Genomic DNA, 23267 nt, shown 5'->3' with positions numbered 1-23267 from the left:
AATCAAAATCGCATAAATAAAGGCGGAGGAGTATTAAAAGAAGGCCCACAGGCTGAGCCAGTTCAGCTTGAAGCCGAAGGCTGTACATTACCTGATTCGCGAGTTTGGGTTATAAAAAGCTTCTTTGGCAGTGTCGTTGGCCCTATAGAGGATTAATGGCGGGAGTCCACCAAAAATAAGTTTAAATTCCCAAAATTTACTGTTTTTGTAAAACGCGGGCATTGCACGAAAAAGGTCCCAGGGTACGAAAAATAAAAACCCAAAACAAAGCACTCACATAAACATTTCATTTTTATCCCTAAATTGCCCCCCCACACACTACACACACTGATTATTCTGTGTCACACCTTTTCTCCTTTTCCTCCTCATCTACTCTCCCATGGAGAACCAGAAGCACAGCGAACGCTCGTCGAGCTCTGGGAGAAGGAGCTTGAAGAGAAAGCTACACGAAGGTCTCGAAGAAGATCAAACGGTTTCATCTTCTTTATCTTCAGAAGAAGCTCATCAAGATCTGGCGCATGAAGTCCGTACACAGGTTGAGGTTCTAGAATCTTCCTTTTCATCATCCGAGTCAGATCGAGCCTCCGCAAAACGCGCTATACACGTTCTCTCTGAATTAGCCAAAAACGGTAACGCAAAACTCTCGATTTTGCTTTTCATTTCCAGTTGATCAGAATTTTTCGATGTTCATGCAGAGAGTTCGATAGCGTATTTTAATTAGTTTGAGAGTGATATTAGGTTTTGATAAACGAGGATTTGTGTTTTTGTAGAGGAAATTGTGAACGTAATTGTGGATTGTGGTGCTGTTCCGGCTTTGGTGCAGCATCTAGAGGCGCCGCCGCATGTGAGTGAAGGTGAAGGTAGTCACATGCCATACGAACATGAGGTTGAGAAAGGAAGTGCTTTTACGCTTGGGCTTCTTGCTATAAAAGTAAGCTTTCAGCTCGCTTTTCAGATTTTTCTCAGTGTATTATCATTTATATTGTATGATAGCCATCTTTCAGTGATGCGGTGAAGTAAAACCAGTTTGTTTTTGCAGATGATTGTATAAACTATCTCATACTTCTGGTGATAGTCAAATTGTAGAAAAGAGCTTGCTTTTGCTACAAGAGCTATGTATTATATGGAATAAGTTACTGTAAATGAGATTTTCATTTTGCTGTATTATTTGAGCACTTAGTTTAATTAATTTGTGCATTCGTTTGCTGCACGGCAAGAAGACTCAAATTTCATTGGCAAGGGCATTTACCAAATATGTAGCAAGGGCAATCTTTGAAAAACTATCAATCTATCAATATAACTTTACTTGTATCTTAGACTCTGAAATTATCTATTAAGAAGAAAGGGTAACAGAATGCTGGAGATCTTGAAGATTTTTTTGTGTGCAAATCAAGTAAAAGGTTAATTAACTCAGTGTATTGCAAAGTAGATAATTTCCAAGTAGGAACATGTGCAGATCTAAATTAGTTTTAATCAGTGTAAGATGAATGTTTCGAGTTAACTGCCTGCTATTACAATATTTATGCTGCCTATAAATGATTTTCCATCATTGCAACTTCATCTAACTCATACACTTGGAGTATTTGTTTTTTTTTTCTTCTTCTTCTTATGTACCTTCTTAATTTTTTGTATATCATACTCATACTGAAAAGAAATTTGCTTTTCTACTTCATTCTGGATAGTCCGTACTTAATGTACTTCTGAAACTCAGAGGAGTAGATATTTACTCTCTCTCTTCTTTAATATATTTTATATTTATGCCTGACAGCCAGAGCACCAACAACTCATTGTTGATGCTGGAGCTTTGCCTCATCTTGTTAATCTGCTGAAGAGGCACAGAGATGCTCAGAATTCTCGAGCAGTCCATGGTGTTATTCGTCGGGCAGCTGATGCAGTCACGAATCTTGCTCATGAAAACAGCAGCATCAAAACTCGTGTTAGGTTAGTTTGCTCCTTATCTGGAAACTTTGTTATTTAGCATCTGCAGAAAGAAGACCTCTATTTCTTACTTCATCTGTATTCTGTGACTATAGGATTGAAGGTGGCATCCCTCCACTTGTTGAATTGCTTGAGTTTGTTGATTCAAAGGTGCAGAGAGCAGCTGCAGGAGCCTTACGAACTTTGGCATTTAAGAATGATGAGAACAAAAATCAGGTTAATTGCTTACAAATTTATCTTGAATATTTCTATGGTTATCTGTTTGATTTATGTTAATTTGTGTGAATTGATTGCAGATTGTGGATTGCAATGCACTCCCTACTCTTATACTAATGCTTCGGTCTGAAGATACTGCTATACACTATGAAGCGGTGAGACATCATTTAATGTCATGATAAACTAGCACATATGATATTTATTATAACCTAGGGTCTTGACTTTGATTCATCTGGTAGTCATCCACAAAGCTAATTAAATTGTGGGTGGCAGGTTGGAGTCATCGGAAATCTGGTGCACTCATCACCAAATATCAAGAAAGAAGTTCTTCTTGCAGGAGCTTTACAACCTGTAATTGGGTTACTTAGGTATAATGAACTCTCATAACTTTTGAGTGACCTGATCATTTTTAACATTTCTGATACCTGCGTTATTATTTGCAGAGTCCTCTAGAAGGACCTATCTGTGCAACTATATGCTCTTTTCTTTTTTCCTCTGTGGTTTGCTCACTATAAATCTTGTATGCCAGTTCCTCCTGTTCAGAGAGCCAAAGGGAAGCTGCTTTACTGCTAGGACAATTTGCAGCAACTGATACAGACTGTAAGGTTGATTAATAAGCTCTATCACTTTCTTCATAGGAGAAACTCTTTATTTAAGTAGCATTACTGAGCAACTTAATCTTATTTACACAATGTAAAATCTATTTAAACCTCTTGCAGATTCATATTGTGCAAAGAGGAGCAGTTCCACCACTAATTGAGATGTTGCAATCTCCAGATGCTCAACTTAGGGAAATGTCAGCCTTTGCTCTAGGGAGGTTGGCGCAGGTAATTCATCCTGATAAATCTTGAGTTGCACAGTTTTCTTGTACTTGTCATGACAATCTGTTTCTATTCGTTCTTTTAGTAGTAGCACTTGGACTATTGGACTGTCTGATGTAAGCTTGCCATTCAAGAATTATCTTTTCGACTTTCAAATTTTCTGAGCGATGATTTGTCACCAACTTCCATTTGATGATTACTTTGGTTTTTCAAGTGTGAAGCATGCTAATGATCTCTTTATATGACCTTTGTACTGGTCCCATTGGACTATTGATTGTTCTGCAGCAGCAAAAGGTTTCTATTAAAAATGGTTGATTATGATAATCGTTTGTAGATGAGCAACTGTGAATTCACATAATTTTTGTTTGACATTCACTATCTTCGGCAGGTCTTGAAATATGATATCTACCTATGGTTATGTGGAGTAATCTCTAAGAGGATAAGAAATTGATGCTTTTGGGGCAGAAAACTTATGCAAGGATAATAGTAGTGATTTCTCAATATGGAAGTTTAATCAACCCTAACCTTCTGGAAGCTATAGTACTGGCTCTGAACAATATCATAAAGTGGATTTTGAGGATATCATCTTCATCACTTAATTTTCTGAAACGGCTTGATCTCTTGTGATTTACAGTTTCTACTGACAGGCTTCTTCAGATCTGTATCATTTCCTCATCACTAGCTCTGTTTCAGATGTAGATAAATGATATGTGGCTCTATATCTCACAACTTTTTGATGCATGTCCGTCGATCACATGACAACAGTTTTGAAAAGTAACATTAATTAAACTTTAATAGCCCAAGCAAAATGGTTTATCAAGATACTGTGATGTTCCTAATTATGGTACAGAACAGTATTTTAACTTTTGTACTTCCTTGGGAGCTCCTATTTCACTTCAAATATGAGGAATGCCAGCGCCAGACCATTCTCTTCTCTTCTTCTTTCTCATAGCACTTAATTTGATTTGAGGATTTAGTACTATGTTATTGACCGAGAGTTAGCGGTTCCATGATGTTCAGGACACACACAATCAGGCTGGTATTGCTCACTGTGGTGGAATTATCCCATTGTTGAAGCTCCTTGACTCAAAAAATGGATCATTGCAACACAATGCTGCATTCGCTCTATATGGGCTTGCTGATAATGAGGTGCTGCATGTCACCAGATCATATATACTCTTATTATAATCAGTTTCATGCACTTACATGCTTCTTTAGACTTACTGTGACTTTCTGCTTTAGGATAATGTTGCTGATCTTATAAAGGTTGGAGGTGTTCAAAAGCTTCAGGATGGAGAATTTATTGTCCAAGTATGATCTCTTGACTTCCCCTTTTTTTTTGTGATTCTTCAATTTTATGCTTTTCTCTCAAGGATTAGTACCTTTGTTACCTTAAATGAGTTTGGATTATTATTGTTTTACATATTGCCCTGAGCTCCTAAATTGAGTTCACTGACTATGCAGCCGACTAGAGATTGTGTAGCAAAGACATTGAAGAGATTAGAAGAGAAGATCCATGGACGAGTAAGTTTCTATATCTTAAGTTATTTGTTTCTGTGAGTTTACCTTGGTGATGAAGGACATGATGCATACCGGAGAACAAAGAACCATGAGTATATTTTGTTGGTTCCAATAGCAAACTTTGTCTTCTGATAACATGGATGCAACTTACCTCCCTTCTCCACATTTTAATTTTACATTTCTCAAGGTGCTTTTGTTAAATCTTATAGGGTTAGTCATCCTTATATGTAATCTCTTTCTCCTTCTTTTGTAGATATTAGGCCATCTGATATATTTGATGCGCATTGGGGAAAAGGTTATTCAGAGACGAGTTGCTTTGGCCCTGGCCCATCTTTGTTCACCAGATGACCAAAAAACAATTTTCATTAATAACGATGGTATAAGTTTGATTTAGGCTTGAGATTGGGTTTTTATGGGTTCTGGTTAGGCAATGACGATATCTTCTATGTCGATTATGCACTTCTAGGATTAGAGTTGCTTTTGGAGCTCCTTGAATCAACAAATCTGAAGCACCAAAAAGATGGCTCTGTAGCTTTGTGCAAATTGGCTAACAAAGCTAGCTCACTTTCGCAAGTCGATGCTGCTCCTCCATCCCCGATACCTCAGGTTTGTTTTTCTTAATTTTCTGCTTGATTGCACTATCAAGGTTCTTCAACTTTCGCTTCGAGCAGGACTTAGATTATTGCCTTTTACTTTTTAACTTTTTGTTGGTTTCTGTTTCATTTCTCCACTGCTATACCTGTAGTGCTTAGTCAGACTATCATTGCTTGACCTTACTAGGACCTTTCAAAGATAATCAAAATTTCACATTCATTTTCATTGCCTTCTTGATTTTAGAATAATTGGCATAATGTTAGGATAAGGCCGAAAATTTGCATCTAGAATAGTTTTACTTCAAGAGGCAATTGTGGATTCAGAATTCAGATTTAGACATTAATGTGAAATTGTGGATTGTGAAACTTCCAAGTTTATTTATAGATATTTATGTGTACTGTGTAGAAACAGTTTCTGCATTATTAGCATTGACCCATAAGAGATGGTAAGTTGCACACAAGGGTGTGGCCTAGTGGTCAACGAAGTGGTGAGAATCGAGAGGTCTCAGGTTCAAATCCTAGCTGGGGCAAAAAACGCTAGGTGATTTCTTCCCATCTATCTAAGCCTTGGTGGATACAGTTACCTGGTACCTGTTACTGGTTGGAGGTGGCAGGTATCTCGTGAGATTAGTCGAGGTCCGCGCAAGCTGGCCGGACACCACGGTTATCACAAAAAAAGAGAGATGGTAATATGTGAACAGATCTCTAGGGATCAAAGATGCAACCTTTGTAGAAGCATAAACTCTCCTGCATGGTCATAGGCTTATTCAACCTATTCAAAACTTTGCATATACAAAAGATATTTGCTTTTGGCCCTTTAGGAAGAACCTCTTTTTGCAGATCTGATCTTAGTGAGAGAGTTGAGATTAGGCTTTCACTAAGGGGTCGTTTGGATACAATACAACTTATGCTGGGATAAGTTATGCTGGGATTAGTTATCCTGGTATGGTTTTTTATCCACTGTTTGGTATGTTGTATTAAAAATGACAATTGCATAATTTCTAAGACGTATAAGTTATCCCGGCACTAATTACCCCACCCCCTACAAGGTATTAGTTATCCCGGTACTAATTTTAATCCTGGATAACTTATACCAGGTTTGCTAACCAAACAAAGTATTAAGGTGGTATTAAATTTTTATACCAGCACTATATCTACTTATACCTCATACCAAACGACCCCTAAAAGAAGAATTTATACTAAAGGGAGGAAACAACTCTTTGAAACTTATAATATATCTATGCAAATTTAATATATTTGGTCATCTTTTCTTGTGGTTTCTGATATTATCGATTGTTGTTTCCAAATTTACATGCCCATCCCTATGGTTGTAGTTTTTGACTGCAAATACTTTATGTGACCCTTTTGGTGATCTGCCTTGCTGTTTGTATTTAGTGTAGATTGGATAACATCTCTCAATGTGATGCTCCTATCTTCTTCTTATCCCCCCNNCCCCCCCCCCCCCTCTTTGGAGGTTACAAGGAGGTAGTTGTGTGTCTATCGATCGATGTCTAATTTTTTTCCAAAGCGGTGCGCTATGAAGACACAAGACTTAGATTTTTTTGCCCTCAATAGTTAGTCGAGACTGGAAACTTCCTTGGGTGTAAATGGAGTTCTTACCGTTCCAAAAATGCTGGTTGTAAAAGTAGTCCCCCAACTCCCAAATAAAGAGGAGCATCTGCTCCAATTCTTTTAGTTTCTGCCACCAGGTTAAGCTGTTAAGTAGGCCATAAAGTGGGGTTAGGGTGACTCTTCAACTTTGAGGATGTAGATAATGTTGAGTTACTTCTGATGACATTTGGGAGAATTTGAGGTGCTTCCCATTTTGATGAAATCTTGTTGCTTTTTAGCACCCAATATTGGCTATTTGGTGCTGATTGTTTTGACCATTTTATGTTCTCCTAAACTGTTTCATATTTGGTTGATTGTATTCATTCTTTCTGTCCTTTCTGATCTCAAATTATTAGTGAAAGCTTATTCCATCCCGATGCAGTACCTCTTTCCCTCATTTTTCTCTTTTAATTTCTTTTAAATCCAGGTTTATCTGGGAGAGCAGTATGTAAATAATTCTACGTTGTCTGATGTGACATTTTTAGTTGAGGGTAAGAGCAGTTTTACTGTTCGAATGTATTTCTCTTCCCTTTTTCTTTTTTAAATGTTGTATCTTACTTTTTATGTGCTTCCGCCAGGCAAACGATTTTATGCCCATAGGATTTGTTTACTAGCTTCTTCTGATGCATTTCGAGCTATGTTTGATGGTGGCTACCGGGTGAGTTGTATTCCTAGCCAAAAGATGTCTACGTTCTATGTTTTAAATTTATTCATTTGCTAACTGTGTAAAAGCTATCTTCCATTATAAAAATCAATCTTGACAACTTTAAAGATGATATCGTGCATAATTGTAGAAGGGTAAAGGGGTGGGCCATTATCCATCGAGTTACTAACTGTGAGCCTCATGTCTTTTATTTCATAAATTTTTTATTTTTACTTGATGGCTAGCAACTTTGTTATGTATGCAAGAGCAGACTTGCTTTATCTTCAATGTTTGTGTAAAGTGTTTTTTCTATTGATTATCTTTTTCTTTTGTACAACAACAAACCGGTGTAATCCCACAAATGGGGTCTAGGGAGGGCAGTGAGTACGCAGTCTTACCCCCACCTTGTGCAGTAGAGAGGCTGTGTATGCATGGCTACTGCAAAAGGAGTCACAACTAATAGCCAAACATATTTGCTTGATATTTTGTTTCTAACAGTCTGTAGATAATGTATTGCAGGAGAGAGATGCCAAAGACATAGAGATCCCAAATATCCGATGGGATGTTTTTGAGTTGATGATGAGGTAGAGTGCACTTTAATTACCGTCACATCCTTGGTTCAGATTTTGGAAGTCAATCTTGCATTATTAAAGACAAATCTCTCTTGCTTGCAGGTACATATACACAGGATCTGTAGATGTTAATTTGGATGTCGCACAGGATCTTCTAAGAGCTGCAGATCAGTATCTATTAGAGGGCCTTAAACGTCTTTGCGAGTATGCCATTGCGCAGGTGAGTGCTGAGATTTTTTTTTTTGGGGGGGGGGGGGGGTTTCTGTCTCAATTTTACTAATGATGTTTGTCTTTTCTAGGATATATCTGTGGAAAGTGTCTCTCTCATGTTCGAGTTGTCGGAGGCCTTTAATGCTTTGACATTACGTAATGCTTGCATTCTATTCATTTTGGAAAAGTTTGACCAATTAAGTGTCATGCCATGGTATGTCCTGGACCTTCACTATCCTTAATTACATTATATTTATGAGTTCGGTGGGTGACGAACCAAACTGGATATCCTTCTAACCTATCTGGCCAGCACACAGGTTTCACCTATTCTTTGTCAACCTGAACTCCTGAGTATCTTTTAAAAACATGTGTTATGAAAAGGAAAAAGAAAATACTTCAACTTGGTAATTTGTAGAATATGGACTGCTTATTGTTTTATGGTAATTATAACTAGAAGCTTGATCAAGTATAGCTAAGCACAAGATGATAAAATGCTTTTTTGTCATTTAAATTTTTAGAATCATAAGTGGTGATTATTAAGTTTTTTTTATTGTAAATGACAAACACAAACTTATTTCATTATGAGAAAGTGTACGTCTATTTGCTGTGTGTGAAATTGCAAAGCATGTCACTCAACTTGAAGTGAAGATTCCCATAATGATTAGTATGAACTCATTAAGTTGTCTTGTTATGTGTATTAACGCATTATAATTTCATATGTAGGTATTCACATTTGATTCAACGTGTATTACCCGAGACTCGTAGTTACTTTGTAAGGGCGCTTACCAGGCCAATTCAAGCTGATATGCGGGTGTAGGTGCTTCAGATTAAGTTTTGTTCTTTTATTAATTGTAACCACGGGAAAGAGTATGTACAGGAATGGGTTACTGTTGTAATAGTGTCTCAAAATGAGAGCTAATGTAATTCATCATTGAATGCACCAATTCCAGATCATTGGATGGTTAACTAGCTTATAAAGTTCAGTTTCAACGCTTGATATGTTGTTCCTAATAATCGTTGATGAGGTGATGGAATTTCAGCATTCAATCGAAATTTTTAAGGTAGAGGGAGTGGTAATCCTAGATTTCTGTGGAACTCTGCGGATATTACTCAAATTTTACTTGCCAACAAAAAACTGAAATTTTTTCCAATAGAAAATGATTCCTATCATACCAAATACACTAGACATCGAGCTAATTACGAAGAGTTGGAGATCACCACCTCATAAATTGGTTAGTGACATTCATTGTCATTATAGAATGAGCTTATACTATCACTTTTTTGGTCAAAACATAATATCAAATTAAGTATACAGAAAATAATTTATAATGATGTCTGAGTGTTAGTTGGAACAAATAAAATTAAGTTAAAAGGTAAAATACTTCTAAGAAAATTGATTTTTGCTCATTAGGGAGAGAAATATTTTTTCCATTTTAATGTAAAATGTTTTATCCTAGTTGGAATATTAGAAAATGATTCCTTAAAATTATTTCTTGAAAAAAGGCTTAATGAAAAAAATATACCATCAAGACAAAAGTTTGAGTGAATTTCCTTCCACCTTCTAGTGTCTTGTTTGACTAGAATATTCACAATTGAACATATGAAATTCGATTCAAGTCAAAATTAGTGCATGTTGCACATGGTAGTAGCAGGAAGAAAAGTTAAATATTTATTTTATTAATCTTACCAAAGCAATTATCTTGTAGATATATTATAAGGTACAAGTCTTGAAGTTTTAAAGGAAAAAGAAAGGTAACTATTTTTGAACTTGTCTTATCATAGAAATTTTCTTTCTTTTACCTTCTAGTAATAGTTATTTCACAAAGAAAGGAAGTTTCTCCTTCCAAGTTATAATATAAGGTGAATGTGTATCTCTCTTTGGGTGGGTGGGTTTTTTTTTTTTTTTTTGGGGGGGGCTAACCTCCTAAGATATTCACGTTTCATCAAATAGGAAAAGTGTTTACTAAACTCCACGCCATCTTGCAATGTAGAAAATGGATTATTAGTTTTGGCAATTACTTGCATATCAGACCCCACTTGTGGTATCACATGTTGAAAACTCTCCTAGGTACAGCAGTCTAACTTTACTTGGTTGTACAAAATGACGTCTAAAAGCACTAAGAAACTTGTTCTATAAACAAGCATGTCCCTCAATCTACACGAACCTTATAGGAACCAACATCCGTGGGAAATTTTACAGAACCTGAAAAAGAATGATACTGGTAACAAATACAGAGGGGGGGGGGGGGGGGAAGCCAAGGGTTCCTAGGTGGTACACTAGTACCTTAAAGAACACCTGCACAAGGGAAAAATGGGTAAAACAATAGAGTATAACAAACTACTACGACTATTTTCTACAACAATATAGTACAAACCCATCTTTTAGTTTCTTGCACGTCCAAAAGAATCTTTAAGCTTTGTGATAAATCTTCAGCATTGCAAATCGTCATCTTGCAATTTGTGCACAGGTGGAATCGTCTTTGTTTGACCAGCTCTCGGTGATTCTACATGCCTGGATTGAACGCTCGATTGGGAGACCTAGAGTGCCTTCTTTCTCCAGGAGCGAGCAATAGCTTCCAAATGTCTTGACATTTACATGAAGTCGGAAATCCAGTCCAAACAAAAATTTCATCTCCAACTTATTCAACTCTTTTGTGGTTACACCACCTACTCTTGCATAGTATGCATTGTTATAGAATCTGAAAATTATGCAGAGCACCATAAAGATTCAAGCAAATTCCTAGAAATGAAATGTTATTTCTCACTCTTGAGGGGGTCTGTTGCTAAAAAAAATATATCACAAACCATTGAGCTTCAAGCAGTCAGCAGATAATGAACAGCATACATGCAAGCGTATAGTAATTCCTGTGAGTCTACTACGTGTTAGTAATCCTAATGGAAAGCTGCTGCATAGGGTGGGAACGAGGTTCAAGCTTCAGGTTGGACTCTTAACACTCAACTGTCCAATTGATTAATAATCAACACGACAATAAATCTCAAAGCATGTATATCTATTAGTCCCTCCGTTTCATTTTATGTGAACAAGTTTGACTGGACACGGAGTTAGAAAAGAAAAGCTTTTGAAACTTATGGTCTACATTTGATAATAGTTATGTGGCTATAAAATCATACTATCAAGAAGTTTAACTTAAATTGTTGTCAAAATATAAAAATGTGTTTTTCGTTTTGGAACAAATTAATAAGGAAATAATCTTACATAAAATGGACCAGATGGAGTAAACATTTGGGTAAAATAATTTGGTAATATAGACCATGTCTGAGATAGACTTACGCATCATCAATGAATTTTGCTGCCACCATCACACTTGTGATTAGTAGTCGGTGAACATTGAGGGAAGTTAAATGAGCACTAGTGTGTTCAATGAATCGCTCCATGTAAATGTGTGCAACCACAAAGCATGAAGGGCTGCAACATGAATACTTAAAAATGCGATCCAAGTATTGTTCGATGCCGAGCGACGGGGTCCTTGATCCATGAAATAATGTAATCACATCTTTTCTTTGAGTACTTTCTAATAAGCTTTCGGTTTTTTGAACAGACCTCTCAAGAAGTGTTGAAAGAAGCGATAGAACTCTGGGTTTTCCTGATTTTTGCTTGCCAGACACCTTCAGCCCCAATGCTAAGTATTTTTCTGAGCGTATGACCTCAGATTCAGGTGCCAAAGTTCCCATGTCCTGCAGATCATAGATTAATTGCATCAATACACTTGAACATTGAAGAAGAAGAAAGCATACTCCAGAAGGAACACTACAAAAAAAATATATCAAGCGATTGAAAACTCGTAGGAGAAGGTGGTTGTGTCACTGTAAAAAATTCATTTGATCAGCCTCGGCAGCCAAGCAAGGAGTTAAAGTAGGGACTGTATTCTGACTCTTAAACCTGAAGGAGTGATCATGGTTAAGAAGCTTCTTTTTTATCAGGAAAAAAAACAAGAAGCTTCTATCCACCAAAAAGGCTAATGCATTTCAGACCTATATTTATTAGGGAAAAAGGAATATCAATCATTAGAAGGTTTCGGTTTTTTCTTCTTTTTTCTTACATATAAAAGGTGGTGTTCTGGCCAACTTGTGCTCACCTCGACTATTTCACCTAGTACCTGCTACTTTCCACTAGCTCAAGCCACCAAATCATTAGAAGGTTTTAGTCTTTGTCTCTTCATCTAGTATAAGAATGTTCATGGTTTCAATTGGAGTTTACTTGATTAAAATCACAAGAAAGACTAAAACTTATTCTTCGGCCGTAAGCATGATGGTGAACTTGAATTATAAATAACCTCATTCCTCTAAGGCTTTGTGCAATGATGTAAACATTTTTTAATATGGGCTGATTTCTTCATACAACAATGTTTATTATCCTTCATGTGTAATCCTAAATATATAAGCAAATAGTGGAGGTCATAATTTAATAAAGATGGGGGATTAGCTGACTCTTCAAACAAGGAAATATCGTTCATAGAAAGTAAGCCAATTTACCATGTCAAGACACGCTCAATTACGGAAAGTCAAGCTTTTCCAGCTCAAACACTACATAGTTTTACAAATGGAACTTGTTAAAATTAAGTGGTTTTTTCTACTGTTAGCTCGTCATAGAATATATTCGAAGAGTTACAAATGCTTATTCAACTAGTACAGTCTTAGTTTGTAATAGGAAGCAAAAACCATAAACAACTGACCAGAAACATGGCTTTATCTGTTAAACAAAAAAGTAGAAATGCGCTGGATTTAAAACTAAAAGAAGTCAAAAGATGAACTGATGAGTCATATGATCAAGAAATTATTACCAGTTACCAAATGAATAGTATCATACAGCATAAGACAAGCTCTAAAAACGACATTTGATTATCAATTTTGAGAAGGTATAGTATTTTCATATTCAAACGACTGTTTTAGCTTACAGGCAAATGCACTAATTTCTTGAGAGCTCAACTACGCTTTGGGATCTGAAATGAGTGTTATTGTACAATGGGATTAAAAAAACACATGGGATACCTAATCCATATTTACCATTCCATCAATCCATCATTGAAACTGAAGTGTAAGAACAATACATTGGTCTAATTTTACCCCCATAAACAGTGGAATGAACCATAAATGTGTGATCCAGAACCTGTCTCTCATTGTTTAGTACTAGTCAAACCGAATAACTGGTTTACAAATTCATCAATTAGAAGCTTCCATTCTGCGAGCAGCTTATAACAGACTTCAATACAAGACATTACATTCAGTCTGTAAAGTGTATATTAAGCTTAATTCACAGATCTAAACACATTGAGTCAGGATCTAGTAAAAGTAGAAACAAAAGAGTCTCAATTGAAAAATCAATCTATATAAACCAACATTAGCAATATGATTTTCTTCCCAATAGGGTAATGCATCAAAACACAATATTGACAACTTCAAAATTCAAATAACCCAAGAATTATAAAGCATAAGCATAGATCTTTATAATGAATAAGCACAGGAAAGAAGTAGCAAGAAATTGCGCAGAAAAGAAATCAAATCAAAAACCCAAGAAAGATAGGGGAAAAAGAGAGAGAAGAGACTTAGAGAGTAGTTGTTGAGAGATGTGGTAAATTTTCAGGTGGCATTTGAAGCTTCTACATGACTCTACTAATGAGCAGCTAACAATTATCAGGCGGGTAGTAGTTCCAGTCTCTCTCTCTCTCTCTACAATACTACTCACTATCTTTCTCTTTCTTTAGGTCTGTACCATCTACCCAACCAAAAAAGAAGAAGAAGATGTGCTTCTTTATTGAGAAGTAGTAATGGGGTTTCTTCTTCTCTCTTTATTGTAGTTTATCTTTCTAGTTTCTACACCACCAAGTCCCAGTTGGCTTGTCTTTTTAGGTAGCTTCACAATACATTATAATAAGTACTTAGCTAGCGTTTGGCCATAAAATTTTAAAAAATCTGATTCTTCGAAGATGAAAATATGTTTGGATATACGTTTTTAAAACATATTTTTCAACTTTATTTTGGAAAACTATGTATATAATTTTCAAGTTTTGGGATTTTGGCCCAAGCTGATTTTAGGATTTGGGATTTGAGCAAAATTTATGGCCAAACATGAATTTTGAAATAAATCCCAAACTTATTTCGGCAAAACTGATGGCGAAAGAGACCTTAATATCTATTTGTATCTGTAGACGCACATGTCAGCTTTGTATGAATAGAGTGGGAGTTTCTCTCACTCCTTTGTTTGGAATAGTCGTATGTCTGGGTATGCCAAAAAAAATTATAGTACTGAATTCTCAACCTACCAATATAATTTAACTTGTTATAATGTTTTTTAAGTAATTTAATTATATAAATATTTTTTATACTACCAAACTCAATAGTGATAATATAATAGGGAAAAAGGAATGCGTAGTGTCGGTAGTCTTTAAATCTAATAAGTAATCACCAATCCATTGTTAAAGTTGGAAAATTGCTCTTTCATAGGCGAGCGGTGCGGCTTTGGCCCCACCAATTTCCTTCACTCTTCTATATCCTATTCACCACTTCAATGGGCCCATCATGTTTTTCTTTTTTCAGTTTTAACTATACTAATAATCCAAAACCTTAGGCCGAAGGTCAGTCTCTGTCTTTACGTGGTAGGGAACACCCCACTTGTAAGATTAAGTTGGGAGAAATTTAAAAATAGTCAGATTTATAACTGGTCGTTCAAAAATAACCCAATTTCAAAAGTAATCGAAATTTAGCCACTTTTCATGTAAAGATAAATCTGAGCGAAAACACTGTTCAAAACCCGAAAAATACGCCAGTATATTATACTAGAGTTCCAGGATAAGTATGCTGGAACTCCAGCATAATATGATGGAGTTCCAGCATAAGTACACTAGAACTCCAGCATAATATACTGGAATTCCAGCAAGTATAATTATCCAGTATAATATACTGGAGTTTGGAGCACCGGTACTCAGTCTCCAGTATATTATACTGGAGTCAGCAAAGTATAGCGGTTCAGCATAATATGCTGGAGTTCATACCCAGGTGCACCGAACTCCAGTATATTATGCTGGACCGGTCTCTGTTGCAGCAAAATAGTGGCTATTTTTCATTGACTTCGTAAACGCTGGCTATTTTTGAATGACCAGTCCGAAAACTGGCTATACCGTGCTATTTTTACGATTAAGTTGAATTTTTTGTTGTTGTTGTTGTTGTTGTTGTTGTAATTATAATAATAATAATAATAAAAAACTAAATTAAAAAGAATATTTTCTTTTGTTTTTTCTCTTGCTTGTAGATTGTGTTTAGTATTTCTCTGTGTTATAAGAGTGAGTAATTTTTCTTATGTGAAAACAGACAAAAGTATACTGTATATATCAGTTTTCTATAGCTACAAAAATGTTTAAACTGTTATGAAATTCATAATCAAAGAAAAATAATTTGACTTTCCAAGAAATAGTAGGATCATTCTATTTAAAACAGTAGCACAACATCCCTTCCCCCCTTCCTTCCTTTATGTAATAAAAAACAATTAAAGAAAAACTCTTTTAACATTTAGCCCTCAAGGAACTAAAGTATGAAGTTATAATTCTTAAATTCAGATTAAATTTTTTATCCATTGACTTTCTTATACTTTTTATTTTTTGTGGTAGAAAATCATATTAACATAAATTTAGTTCTATCCCGTGGATCATTGTAAAAATGAAACATCATACTTCCAGTCAAATTGGAAGGAAAAGAATGAAAAGATAAGGATAGCAAGTATTGTGGATACTTCATCGATCGAACGTAATTGTTCAATTATTTAAGTGTTTTTGCCCATTGAACGCACTAGTTCACTTCCTTTTTCATCCACTAAAACGCACACGATTTATACTGTCAGACACCCTATGTTACTCTTTTTGCGTGTATTTCTTATTTTTGGTGTTTGATATGTGTATTGGAACTATGACTAATTATGATTCTCGTGTAACGCCTATTGTATGGGCAAAAAACTTCATATCATACGTTGATTAGGTCAACGGAAATGAAATCTTTGGAGGTTGCCACGTGTCGTCGATATGATATGTCAACTTGATCCCAAAAGATCGACATCACGAGAAGATGGCAGGTCGTCGACGGGGTCGAAGTAGTATGATAAAGACGAAGATAAGGAAGAGGACGAACACCCCTCTTCGGCTTACAGTCAGTGGCGGAGGCAGGATCTCCACGAAGGGGGTTCAAATTTTTTTTTTTTTGTAGCTAGTGGGAATTGAACCCATGACCTTATGTAGATTTTGAACCCCCTTGACCACTAAACTACACTTTTGGATTGTGTTAAGGGTATTCAAAACTTAATATATAGAGGTAAAAAATAAATTTTGTCTTATATATACAGTGTAATTTTCGGCGAAGGGTGTTCGGGTGAACACCCTTGCGCCCACTAAATCCGCCCCTGCTTGCAGTAACGGCTAGTTCCAGGATTTATGTTCCCTAAGGAATATTCCTCTCAATTATACTATCTAGGGTTTTGTGGCACATGTACCCTTATAAATAGGAAGATATGTAGTTATAGAGGGGGATTGGACACTTTTTGTAAAGAACAATATTGACATTCTCTGAAGATTCTCTCTTTTATCATACACATACAAAGCTTGCCTTTTTACGTCTATATTTGTCTTTTCTTCCCCGATCCAAGGAGAATCAGAATATTCAAAGGCTTATCATTATCCATCATAGTCAGAAGAATCATCGGGAAACCTCACCCCTGTCGGGTGACCTTTATCCACTTATTTACTCAAATGTCATTTATTATCATTTATTGCTTTCTATCATATCCTTGAATCATTCATTGCTCCATTATTGCTCTTATTTATTGCTATCCAATAGCAGACGTGTGGTGTTCTTTTATAAATATACTAGATCTATCATTTAGGTATTAATATTGACTTAGATTAACCCCCTTTACTAAAAATTTAACTATATCAAAACCTAGATCTAAATTTTGGGGCATACAGTTTGGCGTCGTTTGTGGAAATTTCTCAGTCAAGTTTTTAGTTTCCATCAGATCTATAACTCACGTGACTTGCTAATCTAACAAACCACAAAGGTTATCCTTTTTATCTATGTGTATATACAAAAATTCCATGGCAAGTAACCAAGAAAACGGGACAAAAGCGACGGATAACGTCCCGCTCAACATCATGAGTGCCATTGATGTTTAGCTTAAAGTATATATATTTCTATGTATATCGCCTCATATTTTACTTTTGTTTCGTGAATTTGGGATGTTAAATGCTATGATTTATATTAATTTGAAGTGTTTTTAGTTGCAGGAATGATTCGGGAGCAATTGGGGGCGAAACACGCAAGATATTGAGCCAAAACGAACAAAGTCGGAAAAATGGGCATTTGGGCACCACAGGCAGCGCCTGGCGCCACCTGTGGCGCTGGAGGCAGAATTGATAATTTGGGCAGCTCCCTGGTGGGCGCCTGGCGCCGGGCTGGGCGCCGTTGACGTGATTTTTGTCCTATTTTTCCCGGGACTCGGTTTATTCGGCCCTAGACCTATCCAACACGTATAAAAGCCATCCTAAAACCTATTTTGAGAGGGGAACGTGATTTTGGGGGAGGGGGAACGCTTTTTGAGAGTAAAACACAAGCACAGAGCCGCCGTGGAGGCCGTAATTCATCAAGTTCCATCTTTCTTCCACTAAACTTAGTAATTTTTATGTTTCTTTTTGCTACCATGTCTATGTGGAGCTAAACTTCACGTTCTAGGGTTGTGGTTCTTTCATGACTATTGTTATTCGGATATTGATTTTGATTTCTTAGTTTATCATATTGGTTTATTTATTCAATCCTGCACTTAATTATTTGATTGCTTGATCACCAATTGAATACTATGAATCTTGAATTGAACTCGAAAGTGGGAATTCTAGATTGCATATAGGATTGAGTAGAGCAAGTTCTTGAACCTGGGCATCGGAGAACGGATTTGTGGTTAGGATAGACATATACCTAATTGCCTTGCTTGGTTAATTTACAGGAATTATAAATGCGTTCTTGTTAGTTCTAATTCCATAGACATATAGGAGTTAGGTTAGCTTGAATAGGCGAGTAAGAACTCGACAGATTCTTATATTAACCCTGTTAACCAATAAACCAGATAAATTAGTTAGTCAATTCAATTGAAGAATACAATAGGAATGTTAGATAGCCCATAACCCTAGATCGTTTTCATTACATTGATATCATAAAAATCTGCTCTTTCTCTGTTGAAAGTTCATTATTTATATTTCTTAATTTAATTAGTTTAGAATCAAATATTTCTAGGTTTAATTCTTGTTTAGATAATTAAGATATCTAATTTAGTTAATAGTTAATCACAAGTCCTCGTGGGTTCGACATCCGACTTTTAGTCACTTTATTACTTGACGACCCCGTATACTTGCGTGTGCGTTTGGCCGCAACATGTTTTTGGCGCCGTTGCCAGGGACTTAAAAATTAACTATTCTACTAGATTGGATTTTTACTTCTTGCCTATTCAAGTTTTTATTTTTTTATTTTTAACTTAGTTTAATATTTTATTATCTTTGTTGATATGGCATCTTGGAATGATAATTTGTCGAATATTGGTTATTCTTATTATGGTGATCCTTGTCCATATTATGGAGGACCACACTTGTGGCAAAATTGTGAATCTCAATCTTATGGGTGGAATATTTGTAATATATGTGGTGGTCAAGGTGGCCATTGGGATGGTTGTCCTAATTCTTATTATCCTTCTCAGAACTCTTATTATGATGTTTCTAATAATATTTGTGAGTTTGATAGGGATAATGAAGTGCAGGATATGAAACGTGATGCATATATTAGGGATATTCTGAGGCAAGTAGCAGAGCAACAGGATGAACTCAAAAAAGGTATGAAAAGAATTAGTGCAGCAATCATGAGAATGAAGGTCGAGGCGGAGGAAGTGGCTGAAGAGAGCGAGTTCCCACCAGAAGATAATTTTGAAGAAACAGATATAGTGAGCCAATCTTGGCTAGAGGAACAAGATAAACTAATAAAATCTCATGAGTATCTTCGTGATGGTCTTTCAAATATGACAGAACAACTGATAGAAGGAAGGACTGATCTTAGACAAGAAATCGACCAATTTGGCAGCTCTATTCATGACATGGATGCAGAATTGAGTGCAAAGGTTGATGCATGTAACGTCCAACAATTTAGTGATGAGTTGTGTGAAGTTGAAAAAGATCTTCTAGGCCAAATTGAGGAGCTAAGACGAGAATACCAATTATCAGACCATGTTCTTGTGGATGATGCTAAGGTTGAGGCGTCTGATGCCCTATAACCAATTTTTGTGGATACTGGCCAGCTTGTGAAGCAGAAAGAGGAATTCCAACTATTCGACCAAAATATTATTAATGATGCCAAGGTTGACGATAAGTGCAACATTGAGGATGTCAAAAATAATACAATTTTGGAGTTAGAGCGTATTGGACCTCATTTCTAAACACTTTTTTCAACATTGTATTTGGTTGGTGACATGGGAATTGATCCATTCGAGCATATGGAGGAGTCAATGGATGAGGAACAAAGTGTTTATATTCTGAAATTTGCCATACAAAGGAGGCAAAACGACATTCCTCACTTAAAGGCCAAGAAGTGCAAGATGCGATACCTACTACTTGGGTTCTTTATTTTAACACCACCGCCTCATGAACGTGATAGAAAAATTGATGCAAAATTGGGGGCACAATTCATATCCTCGGAGTGGAAGGAAAAGTGGTGAAAGTGATGGAGTCGTGCCACAACTATAAATAAGGCGCTTGTTGGGAGGCAACCCAGCCTGTATTTTAATTTTTTATTTTTTTATATAGTGTCAAGTTTTGTGTTGTTTTTGTTTTGCAAAGTAGGGGAAGTTTGAGTACCCGAAGTTGAAGCTGAGGAGCATGTTTGAGCTTAAGTGTGGGGTCGTCTCGACCCTTAATATTGAGGATCATGTCCGAGCTAGGCCCGAGAGGGCCTCAGGGAGTATTTCTCACCCTTGTTTTAATATCTTTCTCTGTGATCATGCATCGAGGACTATGCATAATATAAGTGTGGGGTGGGAAAACTACTTTCTGAAGTGTAATTGTATAAAACTATTTTTTTTATTTATTTTTTCTTTTAGAACTCATAGTAGACATAGTTTAGGTAAAAAAAATACGAAAATTGAAAAAAAAAATTTAGAAAAAGTTCAGATTTTTCCCAACGATGGATCTTTTGGACAATTTTCTTGAGAGATAAAGTCCGATTAAAAATACCAAAAAGATTTTTTTTAGGATAGTTAGGTAGTATCCCTTGGTTTTTCTTTGGCCGTCGATTCTTTTCCAAGGGTGTAGCTCGAATCGGGTATTTTTTTAGAAGTAGTTTAGGAAGAAACTGAGTCGCTTCGAGATACTCATTGACATGGTTGATGTTGGCACATTAGGCTATGACATACATTCTGTCTTCCCGTGTATTTGGTGTGAATTGTGAAGCCTAAGTAAAGTAAATAGCCTATTTTGTGACGCCTTTTCTCAGTTGTTTGACTCGTACGCCACATAGTGCAATATTGCTTAAATTTCTCAATTATGTGTGCTTGCTTGACTTGAGAGTTGAACAGAACCGTCTTGATTGAGTCATGTGCAACGTATGTGTGAGGATTTGTGATTTTCTGTGCTATCCTGTGTAGTCTAGAACTTGCCCCGTGTGTTAATTGAAGCAAAATTGTAAGTTGTGCTAATCTAGGGGATGACGTCGGCATTTTTTTTGCTTGATCATAGATGTTCTTGTCACATAAAAATAAAATTTTCCGTTGCTAGCCCCTTTGAGCCTATAGACCTTTCTTTTGGCACCCACATTACAAGCCATACCCCATTTTGTTCTTAATTTGATATTGATTGAACCTTTACCGCCTAAGGCACTTAGTCGCTAAAAGCAGTTAGGTTAGAGATTGGGGAGTATCTTTTGAGTGGAACCATGGAAGGGCACATTGGTGCACTAAAGTTGAAATCAAAGGTCACTAGCCGATGAACTTTTATGTATGGAGTGTGTGAAGAAAAAAAAGAAAGGAAAAGAAAAATGATAGTGAAAGTATGTAGAACAATAAACACCTCCAATTCTTATTGAGTTGTGCTAGTGAAAATATAGAAGTGCTTAATTGAAAAGTGGGCTATGTTGTATATGGAAAGTGATTTGGTTGAGAAGAATATGTGCTTGAATTGTAAATGTAGTGTATTAAAGTACTTAGGAGGGTTAGTCACTATTCCTAAATATATCCTACCTCCCTTAACCTACATTACAACCTTAAAGTCCTAATTGATCCTAGATTTGGCTAGCTTAAATTAGTGGAGATATACACTACGGTCAAGCTTATGGTACGACCACGGGATGCATATGAATTCTTTGTGAGAGTGAGCGAATTTTGTTCAATTGTGCGATGTCCTTAATCTATATTCAAAAGGATATTTGAATGTGTGGGATATCTATATTCACTCTTTTGTTTGTTAGTGAGGGCACATGATCTCATGAATGATTGGTAATGTTGTACACTTTCTTGTTGGGTAAGTGCATGAATTGAGGGTGCTTAGTGGTTGCAAGTCGGCTTTTGAGGTTGGGTGGTGACGAATAGGTTGTTGGAATTTATTGAATTGAAATATTATACTTGGGCATGCTTAAACGGGAAGAATGTAAAATTTTGTGTGTTCATGCTTGTGTGCCGGTATTGATCGTAGTCAAGGGTGTAGTGTGTGGTTAAAAGTTAAGGTGCTCCTCTATGATTGAGACTTGTACGTGGTTGGGGGGTTATTAGATAGTCCCATTGCTCGAGGACGAGCAAGATTCTAAGTGTGGGGTGTTGATGTTTAGCTTAAAGTATATATATTTCTATGTATATCGCCACATATTTTACTTTTGTTTCGTAAATTTGGGATGTTAAATGCCATGATTTATATTAATTTGAAGTGTTTTTACTTGTAGGAATGATTTGAGAGCAATTGGGGGCGAAACGCGCAAGATATTGAGCAAAACGAACAAAATCGGAAAAATGGGCATTTGGGCGCCACAGGCAGCGCCTGGCGCCACCTGTGGCGCTGGAGGCAGAATTGATAATTTGGGCAGCGCCCTGGTGGGCGCCTGGCGCCGGGCTGGGCGCCGTTGACGTGATTTTTGTCCTATTTTGCCCGGGACTCGGTTTATTCTGCCCTAGACCTATCCAACACGTATAGAAGCCATCCTAAAACCTATTTTGAGAGGGGAACGTGATTTTGGGAAGGGGGAACGTTTTTTGAGAGTAAAACACAAGCACAAAGCTGCCGTGGAGGCCGTAATTCATCAAGTTCGATCTTTCTTCCACTAAACTTAGTAATTTTTATGTTTCTTTGTATGATTTGTTGTTTTGCTACCATGTCTATGTGGAGCTAAACTTCACGTTCTAGGGTTGTGGTTCTTTCATGACTATTGTTATTCGGATATTGATTTTGATTTCTTAGTTTATCATATTGGTTTATTTATTTAATCCTGCACTTAATTATTTGATTGCTTGATCACCAATTGATACTATCTACGAATCTTGAATTGAACTCGAAAGTGGGAATTCTAGATTGCATGTAGGATTGAGTAGAGCAAGTTCTTGAACCTGGGCATCGTGGAACAGATTCGCGGTTATGATAGACATATACCTAATTGTCTTGCTTGGTTAATTTACAGGAATTATAAATGTGTTCTTGTTAGTTCTAATTCCATAGACATATAGGAGTTAGGTTAGCTTGAATAGGCGAGTAAGAACTCGACAGATTCTTATGAGCAATATTAAGCCTGTTAACCAATAAACTAGATAAATTAGTTAGTCAATTCAATTGAAGAATACAAAAGGAATCTTAGATAGCCAATAACCCTAGATTGTTTTCATTACATTGATATCATAAATATCTGCTCTTTCTCTGTTGAAAGTTCATTATTTATATTTCTTAATTTAATTAGTTTAGAATCAAATATTTCTAGGTTTAATTCTTGTTTAGATAATTAAGATAGTCTAATTTAGTTAATAGTTAATCACAAGTCCTCGTGGGTTCGACATCCGACTTTTAGTCACTTTATTACTTGACGACCGCGTATACTTGCGTGTGCATTTGGCCGCAATAAGTTTTTGGCGACGAAGGGT

The 23267-nt window shown here is 36.3% G+C and overlaps 2 protein-coding genes across 2 annotated transcripts; one reads left to right on the top strand and one right to left on the bottom strand.

Moving 5' to 3' along the window:
* Positions 1 to 207: 207 nt before the first annotated feature.
* On the top strand, positions 208 to 9122 carry LOC109206688 (ARM REPEAT PROTEIN INTERACTING WITH ABF2-like). Its single transcript, XM_019369538.1, has 19 exons — positions 208 to 629; positions 771 to 931; positions 1769 to 1941; positions 2034 to 2154; positions 2235 to 2309; positions 2428 to 2522; positions 2684 to 2759; positions 2874 to 2981; positions 3996 to 4124; positions 4218 to 4286; positions 4440 to 4499; positions 4750 to 4873; positions 4963 to 5102; positions 7128 to 7191; positions 7279 to 7358; positions 7863 to 7927; positions 8018 to 8135; positions 8215 to 8339; positions 8849 to 9122. Exons 1-19 carry the CDS (start codon positions 380 to 382, stop codon positions 8940 to 8942), a joined length of 2127 nt encoding a protein of 708 aa, XP_019225083.1. The 5' UTR covers positions 208 to 379; the 3' UTR covers positions 8943 to 9122.
* Positions 9123 to 10111: 989 nt separating this feature from the next.
* On the bottom strand, positions 10112 to 13981 carry LOC109206687 (cyclin-P3-1). The gene is made up of 3 exons (XM_019369536.1): positions 13690 to 13981; positions 11418 to 11821; positions 10112 to 10824 (listed from the first exon to the last, which is right to left on the bottom strand). The coding sequence occupies exons 2-3, from the start codon at positions 11816 to 11818 to the stop codon at positions 10572 to 10574; spliced, it is 654 nt and encodes a 217-aa protein (XP_019225081.1). The 5' UTR covers positions 11819 to 11821; positions 13690 to 13981; the 3' UTR covers positions 10112 to 10571.
* Positions 13982 to 23267: the final 9286 nt, after the last annotated feature.

The sequence above is a fragment of the Nicotiana attenuata genome, unplaced genomic scaffold, assembly GCF_001879085.1.
Source record: "Nicotiana attenuata strain UT unplaced genomic scaffold, NIATTr2, whole genome shotgun sequence".
Classification (NCBI taxonomy): domain Eukaryota; kingdom Viridiplantae; phylum Streptophyta; class Magnoliopsida; order Solanales; family Solanaceae; genus Nicotiana; species Nicotiana attenuata.
Note: the sequence above shows the minus strand (reverse complement) of the source record. Positions and strands in the feature narration are given on the sequence as shown.